At 38.6% G+C, this 20,963-nt stretch overlaps 1 protein-coding gene across 3 annotated transcripts in view; it reads left to right on the top strand.

The window, feature by feature from the left end:
- The window catches only part of tub (TUB bipartite transcription factor), a 51,289-nt gene that overhangs the window by 27,872 nt on the left and 2,454 nt on the right, over positions 1-20,963 (top strand). For 2 of the 3 annotated variants that reach the window (XM_077564533.1, XM_077564535.1), the window contains exons 2-11: positions 4,690-4,741; positions 8,111-8,273; positions 10,183-10,320; positions 12,295-12,450; positions 12,527-12,648; positions 13,122-13,313; positions 13,403-13,515; positions 19,305-19,419; positions 20,383-20,481; positions 20,582-20,753. In XM_077564533.1, the coding sequence (XP_077420659.1) occupies positions 4,690-4,741; positions 8,111-8,273; positions 10,183-10,320; positions 12,295-12,450; positions 12,527-12,648; positions 13,122-13,313; positions 13,403-13,515; positions 19,305-19,419; positions 20,383-20,481; positions 20,582-20,753 (1,322 nt within the window). The remainder of the gene's footprint in view (positions 1-4,689; positions 4,742-8,110; positions 8,274-10,182; positions 10,321-12,294; positions 12,451-12,526; positions 12,649-13,121; positions 13,314-13,402; positions 13,516-19,304; positions 19,420-20,382; positions 20,482-20,581; positions 20,754-20,963) is intronic. The other variant, XM_077564534.1, reaches the window with a different exon arrangement.

Genomic DNA, 20,963 nt, shown 5'->3' on the forward strand with positions numbered 1-20,963 from the left:
AGATTAACTCATTTACTCCCCAAAACTTATAAAAATGTTCTATTTTAAATATTGTCATGGTCCCAAAACTGTATTTACTGCATATGTTTATTATGTTTTTTTAAAAAATATTTTTAATGCTAGAGCATACAGAAGGCTTTGATGCAGCTTCTGACCTGAAGAGGTCGCTTAAATAAATGGTAGTTATTACAAAAACGGCCAGCAGGTGGCAGCAGAGTATAAGAGATCAACCAGGGCCATGTTGCAACAAGCTCTTTTCCCCGCTGTTTTGAACAGGTTTGTGAATAATGATGAAACTTAGCTATATTCTAATACTGATTGCTGCACAACAGAAACGATATAAGCATTTTTTTTTCTGATAAAAGAAGAGGCTATAATCTTTCTTTTGGTAGGTTCCATGTTTTTATAGCAATAGAGCACAATATTTGTGGGTCTTGCAAAATCAGTCAAAATCCAGTAAAACAGTCGGGAGCAAAGGGGGTTGCTTCAGTGAAAATGGCTGAGAGTGAATGAGTTAATTTGTGGATCCTATTCAAAATGGTAAATTGATTAAATGAAAAGAGAGGGGGAGAGAGAGAGAAAGGAAGAGAGGAAAAGGGTTTGCTTGAACAGTCCGTTTTTGTGTGGAGAGTAAGAGATATGGCTTGCGTTCGTCTCCTCACCTTATCATTATAAACAAGGGTACCTTCAGAGATGACAAAAAAACCCTGCACTGGTCACCATCTGTGGGTTGCAGGACAAGACTCTCTAGCATGATGAGTTGTTGGACCTCTTTGGGAACAGCTCTGTTTGAGTCATTATCATCTTGTTTAATGCCTATTCACACACTTAATAACTGATTGCAAACGTGGAGGACTTTGTTTGTCTGTACGCTTCACACAGACTGGGAGACAAACACTTTTTCTATTGTATCCGTGTCGTCCTCCCCCCTCACATGAGAAGGGAACTGCACTGCTATTCCCTGCTTGACAATCCGCTGCCATTTTTAACATCTCAACCTGCTAATTAGAATACAATTGTGTGTGACTCATGCTGAATGGGCTTTTCAGCATTATTGTTATATTAAACATTGCGAGAGTTGGAAATAACAAGACCACAATTAGAACAGAACTCAACAGAGAGCAAATCTGATCACTTGTAAACATCGAAAACAAAAAATGATGACGTGAAAGGTGGTATAGTTCCACTGGAGCCCATGAATGTCCTTAATCACTGCCCCACTTGACTCCAATGCAAATGAATTTGAACGGCATAAAGTGGATATAAATGATTGTATTCACACCTTTAATCAAATCAGATGTATGACTAAGAGTTCTACTCAAGAACCACACTTATATATAGCTAGCTAGCTATGTCTACACTATGCCTCTCTGGCATGGTTGCTTTAGAGTGCATCGTTGTTGGCCTTGAGTGTGCGCACATCACGCAAGGGGGCAGGGGGAGTTGTCAGACGCGACAGCCAGTGGTAGGGATTTAGCGCTGGCATGGCTACTTTTTGTCCAGGTGATAGTAGGCCTACTGCTGTTTGATTGACAGTTGAGCGGAGATGCTTACAGCATTTGAGAGTGGAGAAGATGGCTTGATTTTTATCATGATTTTTGATGCCTCATTTATAGCAATGTTTGTTAATCATTCAAATTTAACTAACGGTCTCTGTGGTGTGTCAACTCACATTTATTTTCACTTTACATGGATTTTAATTTCCGTCATATACAAATCTCAGTGTATCCTTCCACCACGTCATAGGTTTCTATTGTCCATCTTCCTTTATAGCTCTTGTGGAGAGAACCTCATTGGCCTCTAATTAGGAGCCATTGATGTTTCTCTTTCAGATGTCCAGCCTCGTGAGTTGAAGGAACAATCAGTGAGTCTGTCATCGTTGATTTTCAAAGCTCAGGAAATATGAAGTGGGGATTAGTGGGCAACGATAAACAAAACAAAAAACAGGCAAATGCTGTACAAAAAGGCAGTTTGCTGTCTTATGTCTCAGCAAAGAGAACAAAAGAAATAAAATTGCCAGATCTGAATTTAACTCAAGTACAATACATTTGAAAAACATTGGAGTTTATGTATAGAATGCAAAAACAGTAAGCCGAAGGTATCAAAACTAGAATTTAAATGAATTTAATTACAGTAATTTATCAGAAACCACAGAACAAGTAACAGTCTGATTTTTAAAATCTAATGTTCCTATACAATATTCTTATCAAAACACTTTTCTTTCTGATTTGCTTCACTTGCTGACAAATGCTTTATAAATGTAAACATTTTTGTTGCCGCCATCTCTGAAATCATTCAGAATCTCATTTTATTCTCATTGCTTGTGCTACACTGACCTTTAAACATTTGCTTGCATCAATGACATTAAGTCAGTGTACAGAGCGCCATCAAGTCAGATAAGATTGAAGTCAATACGGCTATTTGTAGAGACCGGGATGTTACCCAGTTGTGTTCGGAAGAATACTCTGCTCAGCGAGGCAAAACTCACAAAACGCCGGCAAATCAGATACGCACTTGATGCTGTGGAGCCACTTGTGTGCCAAGCCACTCGTAGTCATCGCTGCAGTGGCTTCTAATCATGCTGTCGACCAGAAGTCACAGCAGCAACAGCAGATTCTCTCTGTTGCAATATCAGCGAGACATTGTGTGAGTCAACATGACATATTAGATCCAAATCCCAAAAGCGCTTCTCAAACCGTACACCATATTGAACCTCTTTGACAGACGCTGTTGTCCATATGTTCCCTGTAGTTCTCATTTTTGTGTGGGTTCAAATAAAATAGTAAACCCACAAAGCAGAAGCTTTTATTAGATGATTTTCAGTTGAGATCATATGAAACAAAAATCTTTTTTCATACACAGTAAATCAGTGAGAAGGTACCCCCACAAATTTGCATAATTTTTGGATGGAACCCATCCATTGTTATTGTCTAAAAAACTACTTGCTATTTTTGCACTCAGATATTTTGGTGCCAAGGAACTATGTTGCAGTTAATTTAAGCGCATCATTTAGGCATCTGTCATGCTTTTCCATGATCTTATGACATCTTGGTGCCACTGAGCTATGTGCAATAGTGCTTTTGTGGCATCGTTGCCAAGGAACTGTGTTAGAGTGAGTTGAGGAACTTCTCTTAGATTCTTTTTGAATCTACAGGTTATAAATATTTTTTTTTTAGAGGGATGTGATGTGACCATGCCCTTCCACAAGTAGTGAAAATCCATGAGCAGTTTTTGGCTGCTACCTTAAAAGTGTTTTTTAACTGCATATAGATGCCACAAGGTGGGCAGCAAAACAATTAAATCAGAGGATTTATTAACACCCTGCATATAGCATGCCCACAACCAATAACCCATGTTACATACAACAACTATTTAGCAGTTTGCTTATCCAACACAAACTGCCTTCAAATGAGGCTCATCAGTAATATTAAATCACATAATGACATGAATCATAATTTACACAGAATAATAAATGTTAGGAAAATACAAATTGTAACTGCAAAGTAGACTACGTTGGCCATTCGTACCAGCATCTTGAGAAAAACAAAAACATACTTTCACCTTGGTCTGGACAAGGTGCATACAAAGACATGACATGTCAAATGAGAAAGAAAAGACATAAACAATGAAATTATAAACTGAAAGATACTAACAACTCCAAGATTCCACAAAATGGTGGCAATTGCTTTACTGTATTAAATGCTGCTTCATTTTGTTTAAAGGTTACCGTTCTTCCTCTCTGTTTCACGTTTACCCTCGTTCATTAATGTAGCGCCACCTCAAGGAGCAATGAAGTATTGACCAATAAAGAACTAAAAGTGGTGGTGGAATTCGTTTCCTTGTGTTTTTGTACAACATCACAAGAGATAACCGTAAGCAGTATCGTCAACCAGCCCCTTATGTATTCTGGATGATAAATCCAATAATGGAGACCCAGTGAAAAAATGTGACCGTATGATATGAACAAAAAACAGTAACAATGAAAACTTTTGCTGCAAGCATTCGCACTTATTAGCAAGGTTGTGTGTGACATACAGTATTATGTGACTGAAGTACTATACATTCTATCGAGATGATGACTAACTGTGATGCAGGGGCAGCCCGTGGTGTGACGCAGTGAGCGCATGTCTATCTCAGAGTCAAAAGGATCCGTGTGGTATTTGTGTGTTCTGTCAACACTTCATGTGTGGGTTTTCTTAGTCTGCATCCTCCCACATTCAAAAGTGCTACAGAAATAGAATGAATGAACTCAAAGTGCCGAGAAAAAAACGTAAATGATACGCTCCTATGATTAAATTTGTTCATTTGTCTGACTGGTCAGCAGTCTCCCTATTTATAGGCTCTGATGTCATCTTGTGAACCGAACTTATTCTGCAAGCAGCACTTGTTGCCATGGTGACCTAGCGTAGATAATGAGCCAAGATTTTAGATCAGCACGATATTAGGAAATGTGTTTGCCAATACTGGATATGGAAAAGTGATGAATTAGATACAATTATCTTTTAAAGTAGAGAGAGAGGTACAGAGAGTACAGAGTTAAAATGTAATACAATACAATTACATACCATTAATTTAAATGTCGTTAAAAAGCAATATATATTTAACTGACCGCCACAAGGTTCTATGAATGACCCTAATAATAAAAAAAATTCTGTTCTTGATCCTATCTCTTGTGTTTTATCTTTGCAGCACTTTAGATGACGAGGGCACCACCCTCCGACAGCAGAAGCTTGATCGGCAGGTAAATCTTTTTAGCGCAACCGAGCAATGTTTCACTCATTTTACCAAAGAAAAATCTGATGCCACTCCACCAAACAGAAATACTCAAATTATGAAGATCTCATCTCAATTTACTCTCAAATTGATTTACTCTGTGTGAATTCAGTGGTTTTTAATTGAACACAATGCCATAAGCCATGATTAATTTTGTTGTATGAATAGCAATGGGTGGTGGATACGCAGATTTAGTGTATACCTTCTGCCATCTGGTGGATGAACATTTGGTTTGTTCTCTCCATGATGAACAAAATACATGAATATGTCTGTTTTTTATTTAACTGCTTTACGTCATTTATTTCATGCTCAATGCATGTCGAAAAGATCTCTTCAACAACAAAGGGTCAGAGCAATCAAGAAATAGTCCACATACTATTTTTTTTTCTCGGCAAAGGACTCTTATGCATAAAAATTACTATTCAAGGACAGCACAAAATTGCTGAGCAGCAAACCAATGTTAAGTGCAAAAACAAATTTTTCCACAAGCAATAAACTCTCAATTTTTTTAATGTATGAGACTCTTGCCCCCACTTACCCATCTCTGGCCTGAATAGATTAATAAAGAAATATTTGTTATTAATAAACAATTATTTTCTGACTTAACAAGTGAAACAGGATACTTTTCTATGGCCTCCACTTGTGATCACCGCACACTAGGGTTCTACGGCACCCTGGTTGGGAGTTATTGTAAAAGAGGAACACGTTGACATCATCCGATAAAACAGCTCTTTCATTCTGACACCACCTCCTGCGGTGCCGGCGTGGGGCCACTAAAGGTCAGCTGGTCTCTGTGGTGTTCCACTGACAGATGAAAGCTCCTTATGACTGATCTGTTTTACACTCTCAGTGCCGAACACAGTGTATGATTTTTTTTAAAGACCTGTTAAGAAATCATACATACTTGAACGTTCATAAAAGACACATCCCAGTTATAAAAGGGTGCGCACAGTTGTGCAACCAGCCAACCACAATATTGTACTTCCCCAGTCAAAGAAAATTAAATATAGTTGTATTAATTATTAGGGCTCAACGATATATCGTTTTGAAACCAAAATCTCAGACAGTGCAGTTTCGAGATCAAAGCTGCGTTTTTTGTTTTTTTTTTTAAAGGGCTCTTACCCCCAAGTTCTCCAGTCAGTGGCATGCCACAGTGCACACACACACATACTAGCCAGCTCAGAAACGGTTGAAAATAAATAAATAAATAAAGGCCGGGTCTAAGTCACCCGGAGGTACTTTCTTTCTCGGCTGCTAGACAAGTTGACAGCAAAGGCCGTGACTTAGTGATGGGATATTCGTCTCTTTTGGGTGATCCGTTTCATTTGGATTGGCTCTTTTTGGCTCTCAAACGGCTCTTTTAACTTTAGCTTTTCTTTTAAATATTTAGGACAAATTTTGCATACATTTTGATTAGTGACTTGATGAACTATCTATTTCACTTTACTGACTGTAAATAGCAACAATTATCAAGTAAAAAAAAAAACGTTTTTTGTTCATTTTATTGAAGATTAAAAAGGCTACAAACAATAGCTAAGCAACAAAATTAAAACTTCAACCAACAACAATCAAAATAACAAAAATAGTGAGTAGTAAAGTGCAACAGCAGCATCGAACAAAACAAACATCAAAAGCTACTCACCAGGTCCAGCATAAAATACCTTATTTTATTTCAAATTTGCATTCAGAAAAACGTAATACTTCAACTCTCTTCTTCTCTGCTCGTTTTCGCCTCCTCCAATCTCTCTCTCTGACTGGCTGAGACACGCAGTACTGCATGCCCTCGCCCCTCCCCTTTCTCTTCCCGTCTCTCCCTCTCTGAGTAGCACAGCCAAACGTCGCTTCAGACATGTGAAAAAGAGAGAGCGACATAGGTAGAGAGAGAGAGAGAGAGAAAGGGAGAGAGAGAGAGAGGGAAAATGACGGAGCATCTCGTTGTGAACGACCCATCACTACCATGACTGAATACGCGAGGCGCTAAGCTAACTTGCTCCGTGGCAGAACAGACAGACTAATAATTATTGTCCTAAAGGAAAAATGGAAAAAAAAAAAAATATATATATATATATATATATATGTCCGTATGCAGTAGCAGCAACGAGCTGCGTGGTGCAGATCCTCTCCTCCATGGTGACAAATAAACTACCCTACGAGAAGTAGCACTTTCATTAAAGGCAAACGGGCAGACGCTAAGCATGCTAACCGCTCATGTGAAATGCAGAGTCGGGAATGACCCAAAATAAATAGGACCGCATTAAGGCGGAGAGCCAGTAGCTTTGAACAAAACATTTGTACTACAATTACTGCCTGTTTTAGACTGAAATTAAGATGACGACTACCTTAGCCTTTTAGCACACGTTCGAACGACTGAGAACGCTAACGGCTGATGCGCGAGATCCAAAGTACATTAATATCAGCAGTGTAATTTGCTTGTATTTATTTGCACTCTTTTCTATCACTGAGTTCTGAGATCTACACAGTAATAGGGCTCAAAATTACTTTTTTAGTTTTTTAATTGTTGAATAGATTTCATTACATAAAAGGCAGACACGTAAACATAAAACTGCAAGATTTGAATGAGAAACAGAGAGAAGAATGATTCATGCTTTCTGACCTTTTTTTAACAAACAAAAAAATCTCCTTTTTACAATTACCCCAAACAGAAATACTCCCATTGTGATTTTTACACTTTTACACTCATCATTGCAGTAAAATGAAGAATGAAGCAGTTAAATCTATAGCAAAAATATGTGAGTATGGGGAAGATATTTATTTACATATAATATTACATTTATTGACAAAGATAATGTACATTAGTACAAAATGTAAAATGTTTTTGGTTACATAGACTATTAGACATAATTGCATATTTAAATATGGCGCCAAGTAGTACTCTAGCTCAGTAATGGGGAGAAAGTAATGATTTCACACACACACAAAAACAGTCATTTGAAGGGGTGTGTATGCTTTTATAGCCACTTTATTAGAACACTCTTATAATCGTTAACTCATCCTCTAGATTCTGGTTAAGACCATCCACGATTTGGATTAATGGTTACCTTTAGTGTGTAATTCACACTTTGTGCAGCAAGTAAATGTAGCCTCTCTTAAATCAAGGACACACATCCAACCCGACAATGACGACACGCTTGGAGCTCTCTCATGCTCTTTGCGAAATCCTCTATTAATAGAAACTTTGAATATTTGATGAACTGTGGCTGGAAGACGCGGTTTGAGCTATGGGTCGTCCATCTCAAAATACAGTACAATGTCAATCTACACTGATTTGTTTATGTGTCAGCATATTGCTTAATATGTGTCCTCCATGTACATACAGCGAGTGCTCCTTGAGCAAAAGCAGAAGAAGAAGCGTCAAGAACCTTTGATGGTCCAGTCCAACGTGGATGGACGATCTCGCACCCGCCGCACCAAACAGAGTGAGGAGCAGGCTCCTTTGGTGGAATCCTACCTCAGCAGTAACAGCAGCACCATCTACCATGGTTAGTTGGACCCAATTGACATTGTCTGATAAATGGGATTGTTAGATTGTTTGTTGTGTCTTTTAAAGTATAACCTATGCTAACGAAGCTAACTTTTTGTACATTTTCAAGGACCAAAAATGATCCAGAAGCCTACATTTTTGTTGTTTGATGATACTAAGCATAGCATAGCACGGCAATAGCATAGCTACAGTTTTCATTATCATGCAGTTCCAGAAAGTCTGACTAAAGCCTCATCATACAAAATCCGAAGCAGTATTTCCTATAGGTAATAATGTAAATTAAATTAATCCATTCCATTTGTTCAAAAATATCAACAAAATGTACAGTACATTTAAAAAAGAATAATGATGGTTTGAACATTTAACATCATTACTATGTACCTTTACTAGAGAGTCCTTATGGCGTACAGTGAAGAGGGGAGACCATTCTCCAAGTTGTTTCCTGAAATCTGTAGTGTTTTTCGAATTCCTTATAAGTCTCCAAAAGGCTTGCCCTTGGAACTTTGTGTATTTTGTAAAAAGTGTTCGTTAAGGTGTATTCCACAATGCAAGCTTTTATTAACAATGCAAGGCAATAAACCCTCCCAGTCTGCTCGCTAACACTCACGCAAGTTGAAGCAACAGTGGAGGAACACATCCTCTCAAGTCAGGCCTTCAAAATAAAAGTGCAAGAACAGTTTCACTAGACATTCTTTGGACTCACTGTGCTTATTTAGCAGTCACAACTCTCCATGTGGCCAAACAAAGTACGGTGCAGCAGTTATTATACTGTGTGTTTTTATCTTGAATGTCTGACTTTAAGAGAGTGCGTTACAACATCGATGTTGGCCGAGTGCGAGGAGGGTTCTTAACTTGAGTTGAAAAAAATTTTTGCACCTCGATTCTGGTAAACAAATGTCTGATTCATGTTGTTTTCTTTTTTGCATGAAGTCTGAGCGAATTTATGGAAATAATGAGTGGCACAATTGAAAACAAAAATGAAAACATTGCCATACGTAAACTGAGGTTCCACTGTATTGTTAGATTCTTGTCACCAATGTTGAAGGGAGAGAAGGATCTTCATGTTGACAAACCACGGCCCTATGCAAGAGGATAGTAGTGCTTTGACGCTATCTTGTAGCATCTCTAGACAATAGTAAAGCTTTTTAAGGGAAGTACAGACTTGCTTGTACAGGGTTTGTTAGCTGGCTCATGAATAAGCAAAGCGCCTGGTTCATAGAGGATCATAAATGATTGGGTAGTGTCATTATGATTCTTTTTCATTGATGCCATAGTGATTCAAATGGTGAAAACACAGCCAATACCTGCAGCCTTTATTTAGAACTTCAACAAAGTGTACTAAATAATTTCATTGTCTTGTATTTTTCTCTCTCAAAGTGTTCTTTTCTCTAAGTGCTTTTCACTTTGCTTCACCAAACTATTTTGCTCAAATGAGACTTTAAATGTTCTTTGCTGAGTTTCCTCAGGCAAAAACTGCGTGTGCCGACACACACACACCGAAATCAGAGCACAAATCCAATTTCCACCTCTGAGGGCCTCTGAGCTCAGGTTCATGAGCTGTCACTCTTGCTGTCGAGCCTGGAAAAAGTACATTGGCAAAATATCACACTGCAGGTTCATATTCTGCAGAAATAGGAAATAATAACCTTATCTGCACACCGCAAAGTCAGAATCTTCTGAAATGTATTCATATTTTATTACATCTTTTATTTATTGGCATGTTGTTCTCTTTTTAATTACGTGGAAGTATTTACAGAAATGCATCTATCTAGCCTCACCAATGTAGTGTACCTACGGCTGGTTAGTGCATTCATACTGTATGTCTAGTGTTCCTATTATATTTATTCTTACTTGCATGTATTCTGTCTGAGAGTTATTTACGTGTTTTTGACTACTTCTGCGTTTAGTTCAAGAAGCCAAGCAGGAGGAGGTGAAAGTGAAAGCAGACCCGCAGCCGCCTCGCTCAGCGAAAAAGGGCAGAGCGTCGGCCAGCTCCACTCCTCAGACAGGCAGTGACAAGAAGGAGAGGAGAGCGAAGCACAAAGGTCAGCCACTCACACAGACTCAACTTCAGATGAACGTTCCATCCAGCTTGTTGGATTGACAGACGGGGCCAAAGTCCAAACAACAGACAAATCTAACGGAACAGGAACAATGATGTACAATACACAGTGGAAAACTTCAACTTCAGTAAATAAACTATTCAAAAGTCCAGTCAAATACCTTTATTCCTTCATTCCTTTCAACCCTTTACAAAACAAAACCAGTAATACTGGAAAGGAAATTCAAGAAGGCTTCTGAATGGGTAGGGATGCTTTAACTCCCGCTGGTAAACAAAAAAGTTGATCTCTCTGAAACTTTTACAAACCCAATTCCCAAAAAGTTGGGACACTATACAAATTGAAAAAAAAAACCTGAATGCAATTATGTGGAAGTGCCAAAATTCAATATTTTGTTCAGAATAGAACATAGATGACAGGTCAAAAGTTTAAACTGAGAAAATGTATAATTTTAAGGGAAAAATATGTTGATTGTAAATTTCATGGTGCCAACAAATCTAAAAAAAGTTGGGACAGGCAGCAATAAGAGGCTGGCAAAGTCAATTGCACTTATAAAAAAAACTGCTGGAAGACCAGTTACCACTAATGAGGTCCATTGGCAACTTGATTGGAGTATAAAAAGAGCTTCTCTGAGTTTCAGTGTCTCTCAGAAGCGAAGATGGGTAGACAATCAACAATTCTTCCAATGTTGCGCAGAAAGATAGTGGAGAAATATCAGAAAGGTGTTTACCAGCGAGAAATGGCAAAAAGGTTGAAGTAATCATCATCTACAGTGCATAACATCATCCAAAGATTGAGAGAATCTGGAACAATCTCTGTGTGTGAGGGTCAAGGGCGAAAAATCATACTGGATGGAAATCATCTTCAGAGAAGATCTTGTATTTCTCAACACGATAACGCCAGACCACATGCAGCACCGATTACAACATCACGGCTGCGTCGGAAAAGGATGCGGGTATTGAAATGGTCAGCCTGCAGTCCGCTTCTTTCACTTCTAGAGCACATTTGGCGCATCATAAAGAGGAAGGTGCAACAAGAAAGCCCAAGACAGTTGAACAGTTTGAGCGACGCGTGTTTGACAAGAATGGGACAGCATTCCTATTTCTCAACTTGAGAAACTTGTCTCATCGATCCCCAGACGTTTGCAGACTGTTGTAAAAAGAAGACGGGATGCCTCACAGTGGTGAAAATGGCCTTGTCAAAACTTTTTGGAGATTTGTTGACACCCTGGAATTTAAAATCAACATAGTTTTCCCTTAAAATGATACATTTTCTCAGTTTTTGACCTGTTCTCTATTATATTATATTCTAAATAAAATATAAAAATATAGTACTTCCATATAATTGCATTCAGTTTTTATTCACAATTTGTATAGTGTCAAAACTTTTTGGGAATTAGATTTGTATATGTTTTGGAGAGCATAAGAGAGATTTTATTTCATGAAAAATGTTCTTAAGGCCATGAGATCTACATGGTCAATTTCAAGGTCAACTGAAAGAAAAGGTCAAAAGATTGCAAAAATATGCACAAATCTTGTGGAACCAATCCCCTTTCTAACAATAGCCATTGGCCAGTGAAGATTGACCCAGCAGTTCCTGAGACATATTGGTTCAAAGGAAGGCAGACACGCCCCCTTTTCGCCAAAAATATCAAATTTCGACGGGCCGTAGCTCTCAAACTCCTGCTCCGATTTACCTAAAATTTGAGACTTAGTGTTGTCCCATCACTATCAACAAGAACACCACGTGAATTAAAATCACAATCTGCTTGGTTCAAACCACTGGGCGATTTGACATGGAACAAGACTTCTCTTTGAAAAGCAAAACAAACTGCCCGAAAACTGGTTGAGTCAAGTCATGTGACTCAAGTCGTCCACCTCTGCAGTTAACGTGACCATTTTTACCAGAGCAATCTTACAGCTGTGTTCAGGTGCACTTTGTCATTTGTTTGTGGCTCAGCAGGAATGGACAGCCTGGCCTGCCAATCAGAGGACAGTCAGATCCAAATCTTAACAGTCGGTCACCCCTCGTCAGAAGATGGCGATGTCGAGCCGGTCATGAGCTGCACTCCGTCACAGAGCAAGCAGGACCTACGGGTGACCATGCTCAAAAAAGGTGCACATGAGAAATGCTGTCTTGAAAATCGGCATCCAGTCACACCTTATTTCTGTATTTTTGGTTGTCTGTGAAGGCATATCCAGCAGTATGAATTTTGATGAGGAAGAAGATGATGACGATGAAATTAGTTCCACTTCCTCACAGCTCAACAACAACACAAGACCAGGCTCTGCCACCAGCAAGAAGTCATGCAAGGTAAAAGTACGCTTGGAGACAAGAAAATCTAGTTGCCTTATTTGTGCTTTTTTTTCCCCTCCCCCAAATTTCTGTGTGCAATAATTTGCCATTATATATCACATAAAAATTCGGTGCACCTAATGGACAGAGTTTGAAAGCTAGCTTAATGCTAAAACAAGGCAAAACGTCATAGACGAGTTAACAAAACTAGCATTTATATCACAAGAATGACAAACTTTTATCTTATTTTTGGCAACACGTGCAGACAAAGCGAAAAAAAAAAAACCTACAGGCGTATATTCTTTATCCTCTGCGAAAAACAGCTCATATTTTTGCAACCTAGTTGTGACAGTAAATTTATGTCTGCATTTTTATTACTATTATACAAATTTGTCACTCACTTTCTTTTTTTTGTTTTTTATTTGTTTTTGTTTTTGTTTTTTGTCACTCACACTCTTAATGTCTCACCTGTGATGTTTTCCCCCATACAGGAGGTTGCATCAGCGCCAACTCCACCAGTCACTGAACCCGCCATTGATGTGGAAGACCTGGAAGAGTTTTCCTTGCGACCTGCACCGCAGGGGGTCCGAGTGAAGTGCAGAATCACCAGGGATAAGAAAGGCATGGACAGAGGCATGTACCCCACCTACTATCTTCACTTGGAGCGAGAGGATGGCAAGAAGGTGAGAATGAGATGACAACATCAACACGTGGACTGTGCAGGTTTGAAAATGATTCAAATGATTAGTTACTGTACTTTGTTTTGTCGCAGGTGTTCCTGTTAGCAGGCAGGAAGAGGAAAAAGAGTAAAACCTCCAATTACCTCATCTCTATTGATCCCACTGATCTGTCTCGAGGTGGAGAAAGCTTCATTGGTAAATTGAGGTAAATCTTCTCGTGTGTTGATGTCATGTATATTAACTTATTCACTGCCATTGACGGCTGTAGACGTCAAAAATTCATTTGAACTATTTCTATTAGTGTAACATTTTTTCCACTTTTATTAACAAGAGTATGAAATCCTAAAAAAAATATATTTTACATTCAGAACAGATATAAAATTTGTGATTAATAATGAGTTAACTATTGAAGTCGTGATTAATTACAATAAAAAAAATAATCGCCTAACGCAATTTAAACGAGAAAATAAAAGATTACTAAAAATTGGGGCTTCAGGTGATTACATTTTTTAATCGTAATTAATCGCATGGCTTCACTAGTTAACTCACGATTAATCACAAATTTTATATCTGTTCTAAATGTACAGTACAAAAAAAAAAATTCTAGGTTTTGATACTCTTGTTAAGTGTGAATTTTTTTTTAACTAATAGAAATAGCTCAAACGAATTTTTATGTCTATGACCGTCAATGGCAGTGAATGAGTTAATATCTATATTTCTATAGCCTGGGCACTGAGTCGTTGTGAATGTATTTCGACAGGGCTCGACCATGAGATCATGTCATGTCATGTCACGTCTAGTCATGTGATAAAAATGTAGGAAAAATGAATTGGAACAATGTAAAGATTATTTTAAAATAAAGAAAATATATATTTTTAAATGGCCTAAAGTGAACAGCCAATGAACAGCTGAGAAAAACGCAAGTGTGGATGTGGCTCATGTGAAATGCACGAAACTGATTTTCTTGACATTTATTTTGCTTTGTAGCAGAAACCTGAAGTTTTTGTGCTAACAACACTGATTGCTATTTGGAACTGTTAATGATTGCCTCCATCTCGATTAAGGCCGCAGGACCAGCTAGCAACCTGATGCTGCCCCCATCATGCTTTACTGTTGGTTTGGTGTTCTTTTGCGGATGAGTGGCATTGGAATTACCTTTTGGAATTAATGGCCAACAAGTTCAACTTGAGAGTTTAGACCATAACCTACACCAGAGGTCACCGGCCTTTTTGAAAATGAGCACTACTTCTTAAGTACTGATAAATGTGAAGGGTTACCAGTTTGATACACACTTCTGAAATAACAAATATGCTCAAATTGCCTATCAATCTCTGCCAGTGTTTACATTTCAAACTTCTATAACATTCCTAGAAAATCACAATGGAGTTAATTAGAGTGCTGAAAGTACAAGTATTGTTTGAAAGGAGTTCACCCAAAGACGGAAAGAGTAAATGCGGTTGTAAACAAGACGGACATAAAAAAGAAAAAGAAGAGAAAAAAACTAAAATATTACATTTGTTGAACAATTTTTTGGGGGGGTCGATATCTTCAAAATGAGGCGCCACGGTGGCTGACTGGTTAGCACGTCCGCCTCCCAGTCCAGAGGACGTGAAATCAAGTCCAGGTTTCGGCTTTCCTGGGTGGAGTTTGCATGTTCGCCCCGTGTTTGCGTGGGTTTTCTCCGGGTACTCCGGTTTCCTCCCACATTTCCAAAGACATGCGTGGCAGGTTGATTGGACACTCCAAATTGTCCGTAGGTGTGATTGTGAGTGTGGATGGTTGTTTGTCTCTGTGTGCCCTGCAATTGGCTGGCAACCAGTTCAGGGTGTACCCTGCCTACTGCCCGAAGCCAGCTGGGATAGGCTCCAGCAACCCCGCGACCCTTGTGAGGACAAGCGGTTAAGAAAATGGATGGATGGATGGATCTTCAAAATGAGGGAACAGACTGAGGCTAAGTATGGTAAGATAGCTATAGGACATTAATGGAGAGACAAGACATGGCATAGACATGACAGTATTGGTTTTCTAGTCACTTTAAATAGAGAAACGTTTTCACGTTGTGTTGACGTTAAATATTATTGCGTCATGTCAAATTGTCGATTCATTCTCTGAGTGTTACGCTGCCTTCAGATTACTTCACTCGTGTTATGTGGCCCAAAACAACACTTTCGTTCAGGCTATTTGTGTTTTGTTGGCAGTGTTGGGAGTAACTAAACTACAAAATTACAGTGCACGATAAAGACATTTCATGATGCTATATGTTGTCAGCATGAATTAATTAATTATCCCCATGCCCTGGGGCAAGGCACCATGCTCAAAAGAGAGATAGATATGCATTGCAGCAGGTCATTTAAAACCTGCTTCCAGCCCCTTGGCCCCTCATTGAAGAACAATCCCGTCTCTTCCTCATATCCTAGTCTCGCTCCCGGCACGGTGTACACATCCAGCCAAATATTAATAAGCACTAACTCATCTTAACTGTAGTGTCACAGCAGAGAGTGGTCAGTGTACTGAGTATCAAATGACACAGGCTATGATGGTTATTCATACAACTAAAAACGTTCAAATTAATAAATTGATGAAGTTTAACCATCTTAAAATAATGTATAAAGCCCATCATGAAATCTTACCAATTAACATGCAAATCAAATAAAATTTAAAAAAAAGAAGGGAAAAGTGAGTACAAATGAAGAGGAACGGGTATTTATTTCCAAACCTAAATACAGAACAAAACCCAAAAAAACCCGATGTATTTCAACTCAAGGTGTCTGTTTGTGGAACAATCGGAATTATAAAACTAAATAATCTCAGTTCTTTTGTATATTTTTTTAATGTATAAAAGCACAACTACTGGAAAATACATATTTAGCACAAGGTCATTCTATTGAATTATTTTGTTTTTGTTATTCGAGGCTGTCTTGACTGTTTGCTGTCATTTATTTTGTGTTGACCTAATTGTGAGTGTGTGTGTTTGTGTTGATTAGGGGCAGATATCACAAGTTTTTCTTCTTTCTGTCCCCTTTCATTTCTTTTTATTTTAATGAATGATAAAAAAAAAAAAATCAATTGAAAAAAAATAAATGTTTAAAATTAATTGTTTTGTTTTTGTTTCCTTCCTTTTGTTCCGCTATTTTTGAAAACTGTTTGGTTTGCCCAAAAATTGACCTTACCCATCATGAACTGTTTGGCCCGAGATGGCAAGTCACTTATTTTTAAGTACATTAAAATTCGGACACTTTTAGAGACATTTCTTTATAATTATGTCATTTACATGTGACAGTTTTTTTTTTTTTTCTCAGCATAGTACTTCACTGAAATCATTCTGCCCCATTGTGAAGTGTGCTGGATTCATTTTGAACACCCATTTCACTTACCAAGTATAGTTTGCTGCCCGATACAGGGCTACAGATGAAAGCACAAAAATATGTGCGTAACCGTTCTCTATTGATTCGATTTCTGCAAAGGTGACTGACACGTAAAACATTGGTATACAATGGATAAAGGTCAAGACCTGAACACAACTGTCCACATTGACTGTCAGTCAAAGCCCAACCCTTCGTCATATAGAACTGAACGCTACAAGGTCTGGCCTCTTCATCTGAAATGATTCCAGTCCCAGTCTGAAATCATCTCGAAGTCTCCGTGCCAGCCTGTGCTACATGGCGAACCACAAAGTCTGATTCATTCAAGCCAGCCTTTTGACTCAGGTGGCAGCTTGAACATGCTGTCATTAAGTAGTGAAACTTCTTTTCTTCTTCCTTAGCCATTGTTTTCTGTCCATCTCTCTGTCGGCAGCAGGTCATCATCCCTCGCTTTGCTCTCCGTGGAGGCTCTTCCCTCGCGCATGATGATTGTCCTAGAGATGTGAGCAAGACTGCCTCTTAGTCATTTACATTTTTTATCTTCTGAATTCCCTGAGCTTTTCTACGATCCGTCAAGCAGAAGGTCATTTTAAAAAATCCAAGTCATCAAACCCTTCTCACCTAATACTTGATGGTCCCTGTCCTGGATGTTCGTCTGCCTCTTGTGCGCTACAACTTTGATCGTCCATAGAAGCTTGTCCCTCCTCAGTCAAATCAGTGTCTCTAATGCTCCATGCCATCTGATGGACACAATTAGAAATCGATGACACGTCGTCCTGCAATCTTAAATCATTCTCTCCCTTTTTTTCCACTGACTCCGAGTCGTCTCTTGACTCAGTTTCAGAAGCACCAGGCAGCAGAGGATTTTCTTCGACATCTAAGTCATTGCCGCTGTCCGAGCTGTTATCTTCAACTCCGTGCCACCATTGGAAATATTTCTTGCTTTTTGTCTTAAAATGTCCGGCCTTATCTGTCAAGTGCGCCTCAGAAGTTCCTGGCAGAGAGTTTTTCTTTGCTTCATGTCCATTAAGATCTTCGCTCTCTGTGGACCCTGCTCCTTCCTCAGCCACATCACTACGGTTTTTAGCAAGTTCATGGACACTTTTAAGCGATTCGGTATCCTCTGAATCCAGCTGATCTGTTGACCTTCCCTCAGATCTCTCAAGTAGAGGTTCTTCGTCGTTATCCAGGTCCACACTGCTGTCAGAAGTGTTGTCAAACTCATGCCACCACCTGGAATGTTTCCTGATTCTTGTTTCCTCTTCCTGCTCAGACTCCTCTCTAGATCGGTTTCTTGATGGTCCCGGCTGAGGTTCTTCTTCTTCTACTTCTTCTTCTTCTTCTTCACCTTCCTGGTTGGATACCTCAGCTCCGAAATCATTGTCCAGTTCGTCTTCATTTTCTTCATTCTCTTCAATGATGTAGTTAATATGATCAGCGTGATTTTCAATCTGGACGTTCACAATGTGTTCATTGACAAAGCCAATTTGGTTTTGTCTGAAGACCCTCATATGATGATGTATGATAAAATGCAAGAGGAAGATAAATTCCATGTCATTATTGTCTCCGTTCGGCGGTTGATCTTCTGTTGGAATGTGAATATGGTGGCCTGTAAGACAATTAAAGACTGTAGGTGGCAACGTATACCAAATGGAAATATACTGTAAGTCATGGTCATCGGGTACTTACGATTTGGACCATTGTGGTCTCCATCTCCTTGTCCATCCATTTGGTTAAAATCACTAGAAATTACAAGCATTTACTTAGTAAGTCATTTGCAGAAAGCTTCCGACTGCCTGACATATTTGAGGACTTATCACAAATATGTGTCACCTTTCAAGAGTTACCATCAATAGGAATATACATGTCTACATTCAGTTCTAAAAAGCTGTAGAGCATAACCAACATCAAAATGTTTGAATTTTAAGTTAGAGGTAAGACTGACTGACTGTCAAGGAGAGGTTTTCGCAGTGCAGCGGTGACAAAGACTTAGGCTCCGCCTCCAAAACAATGTGATATCACATAATGACATACCCTTCCTTCATATAATCATTATGACATTTCATTTGAAGATGATTCTCATACTGTCAGAGAACTGCCTTGCAGTATTTTATGCATTTGCGCTCCATAATCATAAACTTACCTCAAGCTGGAGGACCTGGCCTTTGTAAAAGCTTGCTAGTTACAAAGCCATCGGACATTCCAGGTGGAAGCTCTTCTGCTGGTTCCGCATCATTCCAGTTGCAATCATGCTAATCCAAGTCACGTGCGTTAGATCCATTTTGCATTTCCACATTCTGTCCTTTTAAAACCTGGAGGTCAAAGCATCAGTCATGGCAACAAACACTTCAACCCAACAGTGCATCTAATAATACATTCAATTTAAATGCTTTGAATAAAGCACTTTATGTCATCACGCACGATGTCATCATTATGATGATAAATGTATTTCTTGTGTGGTAGCTTGTCATGTTGCACTGCTCTATAAATACCGTACAGGGAACATGTATTAAAATCCATGCTTTTGATGGTCCGAGCATTGAAGTACGAAGGTCTTCAACACTTCAGAGGAAATGCATTTGCCTTTTTTTAAAGAAGTAGTAAGGAACTTCGTTGTTCAATTGCATTGCAGGTCAAACCTCATGGGGACCAAGTTCACTGTATACGACAGTGGTCTGAACCCGATGAAGACCACCACCAGCCTTGAAGACAGCAGTATGCGCCAAGAGCTCGCAGCCATTTGCTATGTGAGTTCCTTTTATCTTCTTTTTTTTTTTTACCTTTCTGAGGATTCCTTTTAGTCCAAATGGGTTTTTTGAAAACGTTTGATAGTTAACTCATTCACTGCCATTGACGACTATAAACGTCAAAAATGTTTGAACTATTTCTATTAGTTTAATATATTTTTTCCACTTTTGTTAACAAGAGTATGAAAATGTACATTTAGAACAGATATAAAATTTGTGATTAATTGTGAGTTAACTAGTGAAGTCATGCGATTAATTACAATAAAAAAATTTAATTGCCTGACAAGATGATTATTAAAAAATTAGGGGCGTCAGGCGTTTAAATTTTTTACTAGTGATTAATCGCATGACTTCAATAGTTAACTCACGATTAATCACAAATTTTGTATCAGTTCTAAATGTACAATTTTAAAAAATCTAGGTTTTCATACTCTTGTTAACAAAAGTAGATTTTTTTTTAAACTAATAGAAATAGTTAAAATGATTTTTTGACGTCTATAACCGTCAATGGCAGTGAATGACTTAAAATGGTATTCGGTAGAGCACAGACCTCTGCCAATACTAAACCGTATTTTGTCGTGTGTCAATAAATTATTGTCTTAAATTCTGCATTCTGTGCATGGTTCCATTGATGGCATAGTGGTTCTAACTGCATGGGGTGGCATGGCTCGGTGGTAGAGTGGTCGTCTGCCATCCTTGAGGTTGTAGGTTGGATTATATAAAAAGTAGTCCATTTAACGTTGATAATTCTGTATCTTAACATTCTTACCAAAATGTTCCATGGCCATAAATTCCTGTAGATATTCTACAAAATGTAATATGTTCTTATTCAACTTCTGTGACAGCAATCCATTAAGGGAGGATTGTTTTCACATGCCTGTTGTCTAAGGCTCCATGTTGGATGTTATGTGTCATGTTTTGGATTAAAAATGATGCCTATACATTTTGATGTTTCAAACCTAGGAAACCAATGTCTTGGGATTTAAGGGACCTCGTAAAATGAGCGTTATCATCCCAGGCATGAACATGGACCATGAGAGAGTGTCAATTCGCCCACGAAATGTATGTTTCTCATTAGCCACACGGGCTAATCAGTTAACCTCTAAAACATGCACATTGGTGTGCTGAGCTGAGCTTGAGTTGATTTCTTTTTCTATTATAGGACCATGAGTCATTGCTGGCAAGGTGGCAGAACAAGAACACAGAGAGTGTGATTGAACTTCATAACAAAACTCCGGTGTGGAATGATGATACACAATCGTATGTGCTCAACTTCCACGGCAGAGTGACTCAGGCCTCTGTCAAAAATTTCCAAATCATTCACGACAACGACCGTGAGTTTCATGTATCTCAGCATTTATATTAGGGGTGCCACAATTAGTGCGTTAAGTTTGAGTTAATTTAAATTTCCTTTAACGCCACAATTTTTTTTTTAACACGCGATTAATGACCGTCCCTTACTTGGAAAGCCTGTACTGAAGGAATTCTAGTCGCAACGCAGCAGACACGTCCATGTCAAAATTTAGCATGAATAAATTTAATAC

Source organism: Vanacampus margaritifer, chromosome 4, assembly GCF_051991255.1.
Source record: "Vanacampus margaritifer isolate UIUO_Vmar chromosome 4, RoL_Vmar_1.0, whole genome shotgun sequence".
Lineage (NCBI taxonomy): Eukaryota > Metazoa > Chordata > Actinopteri > Syngnathiformes > Syngnathidae > Vanacampus > Vanacampus margaritifer.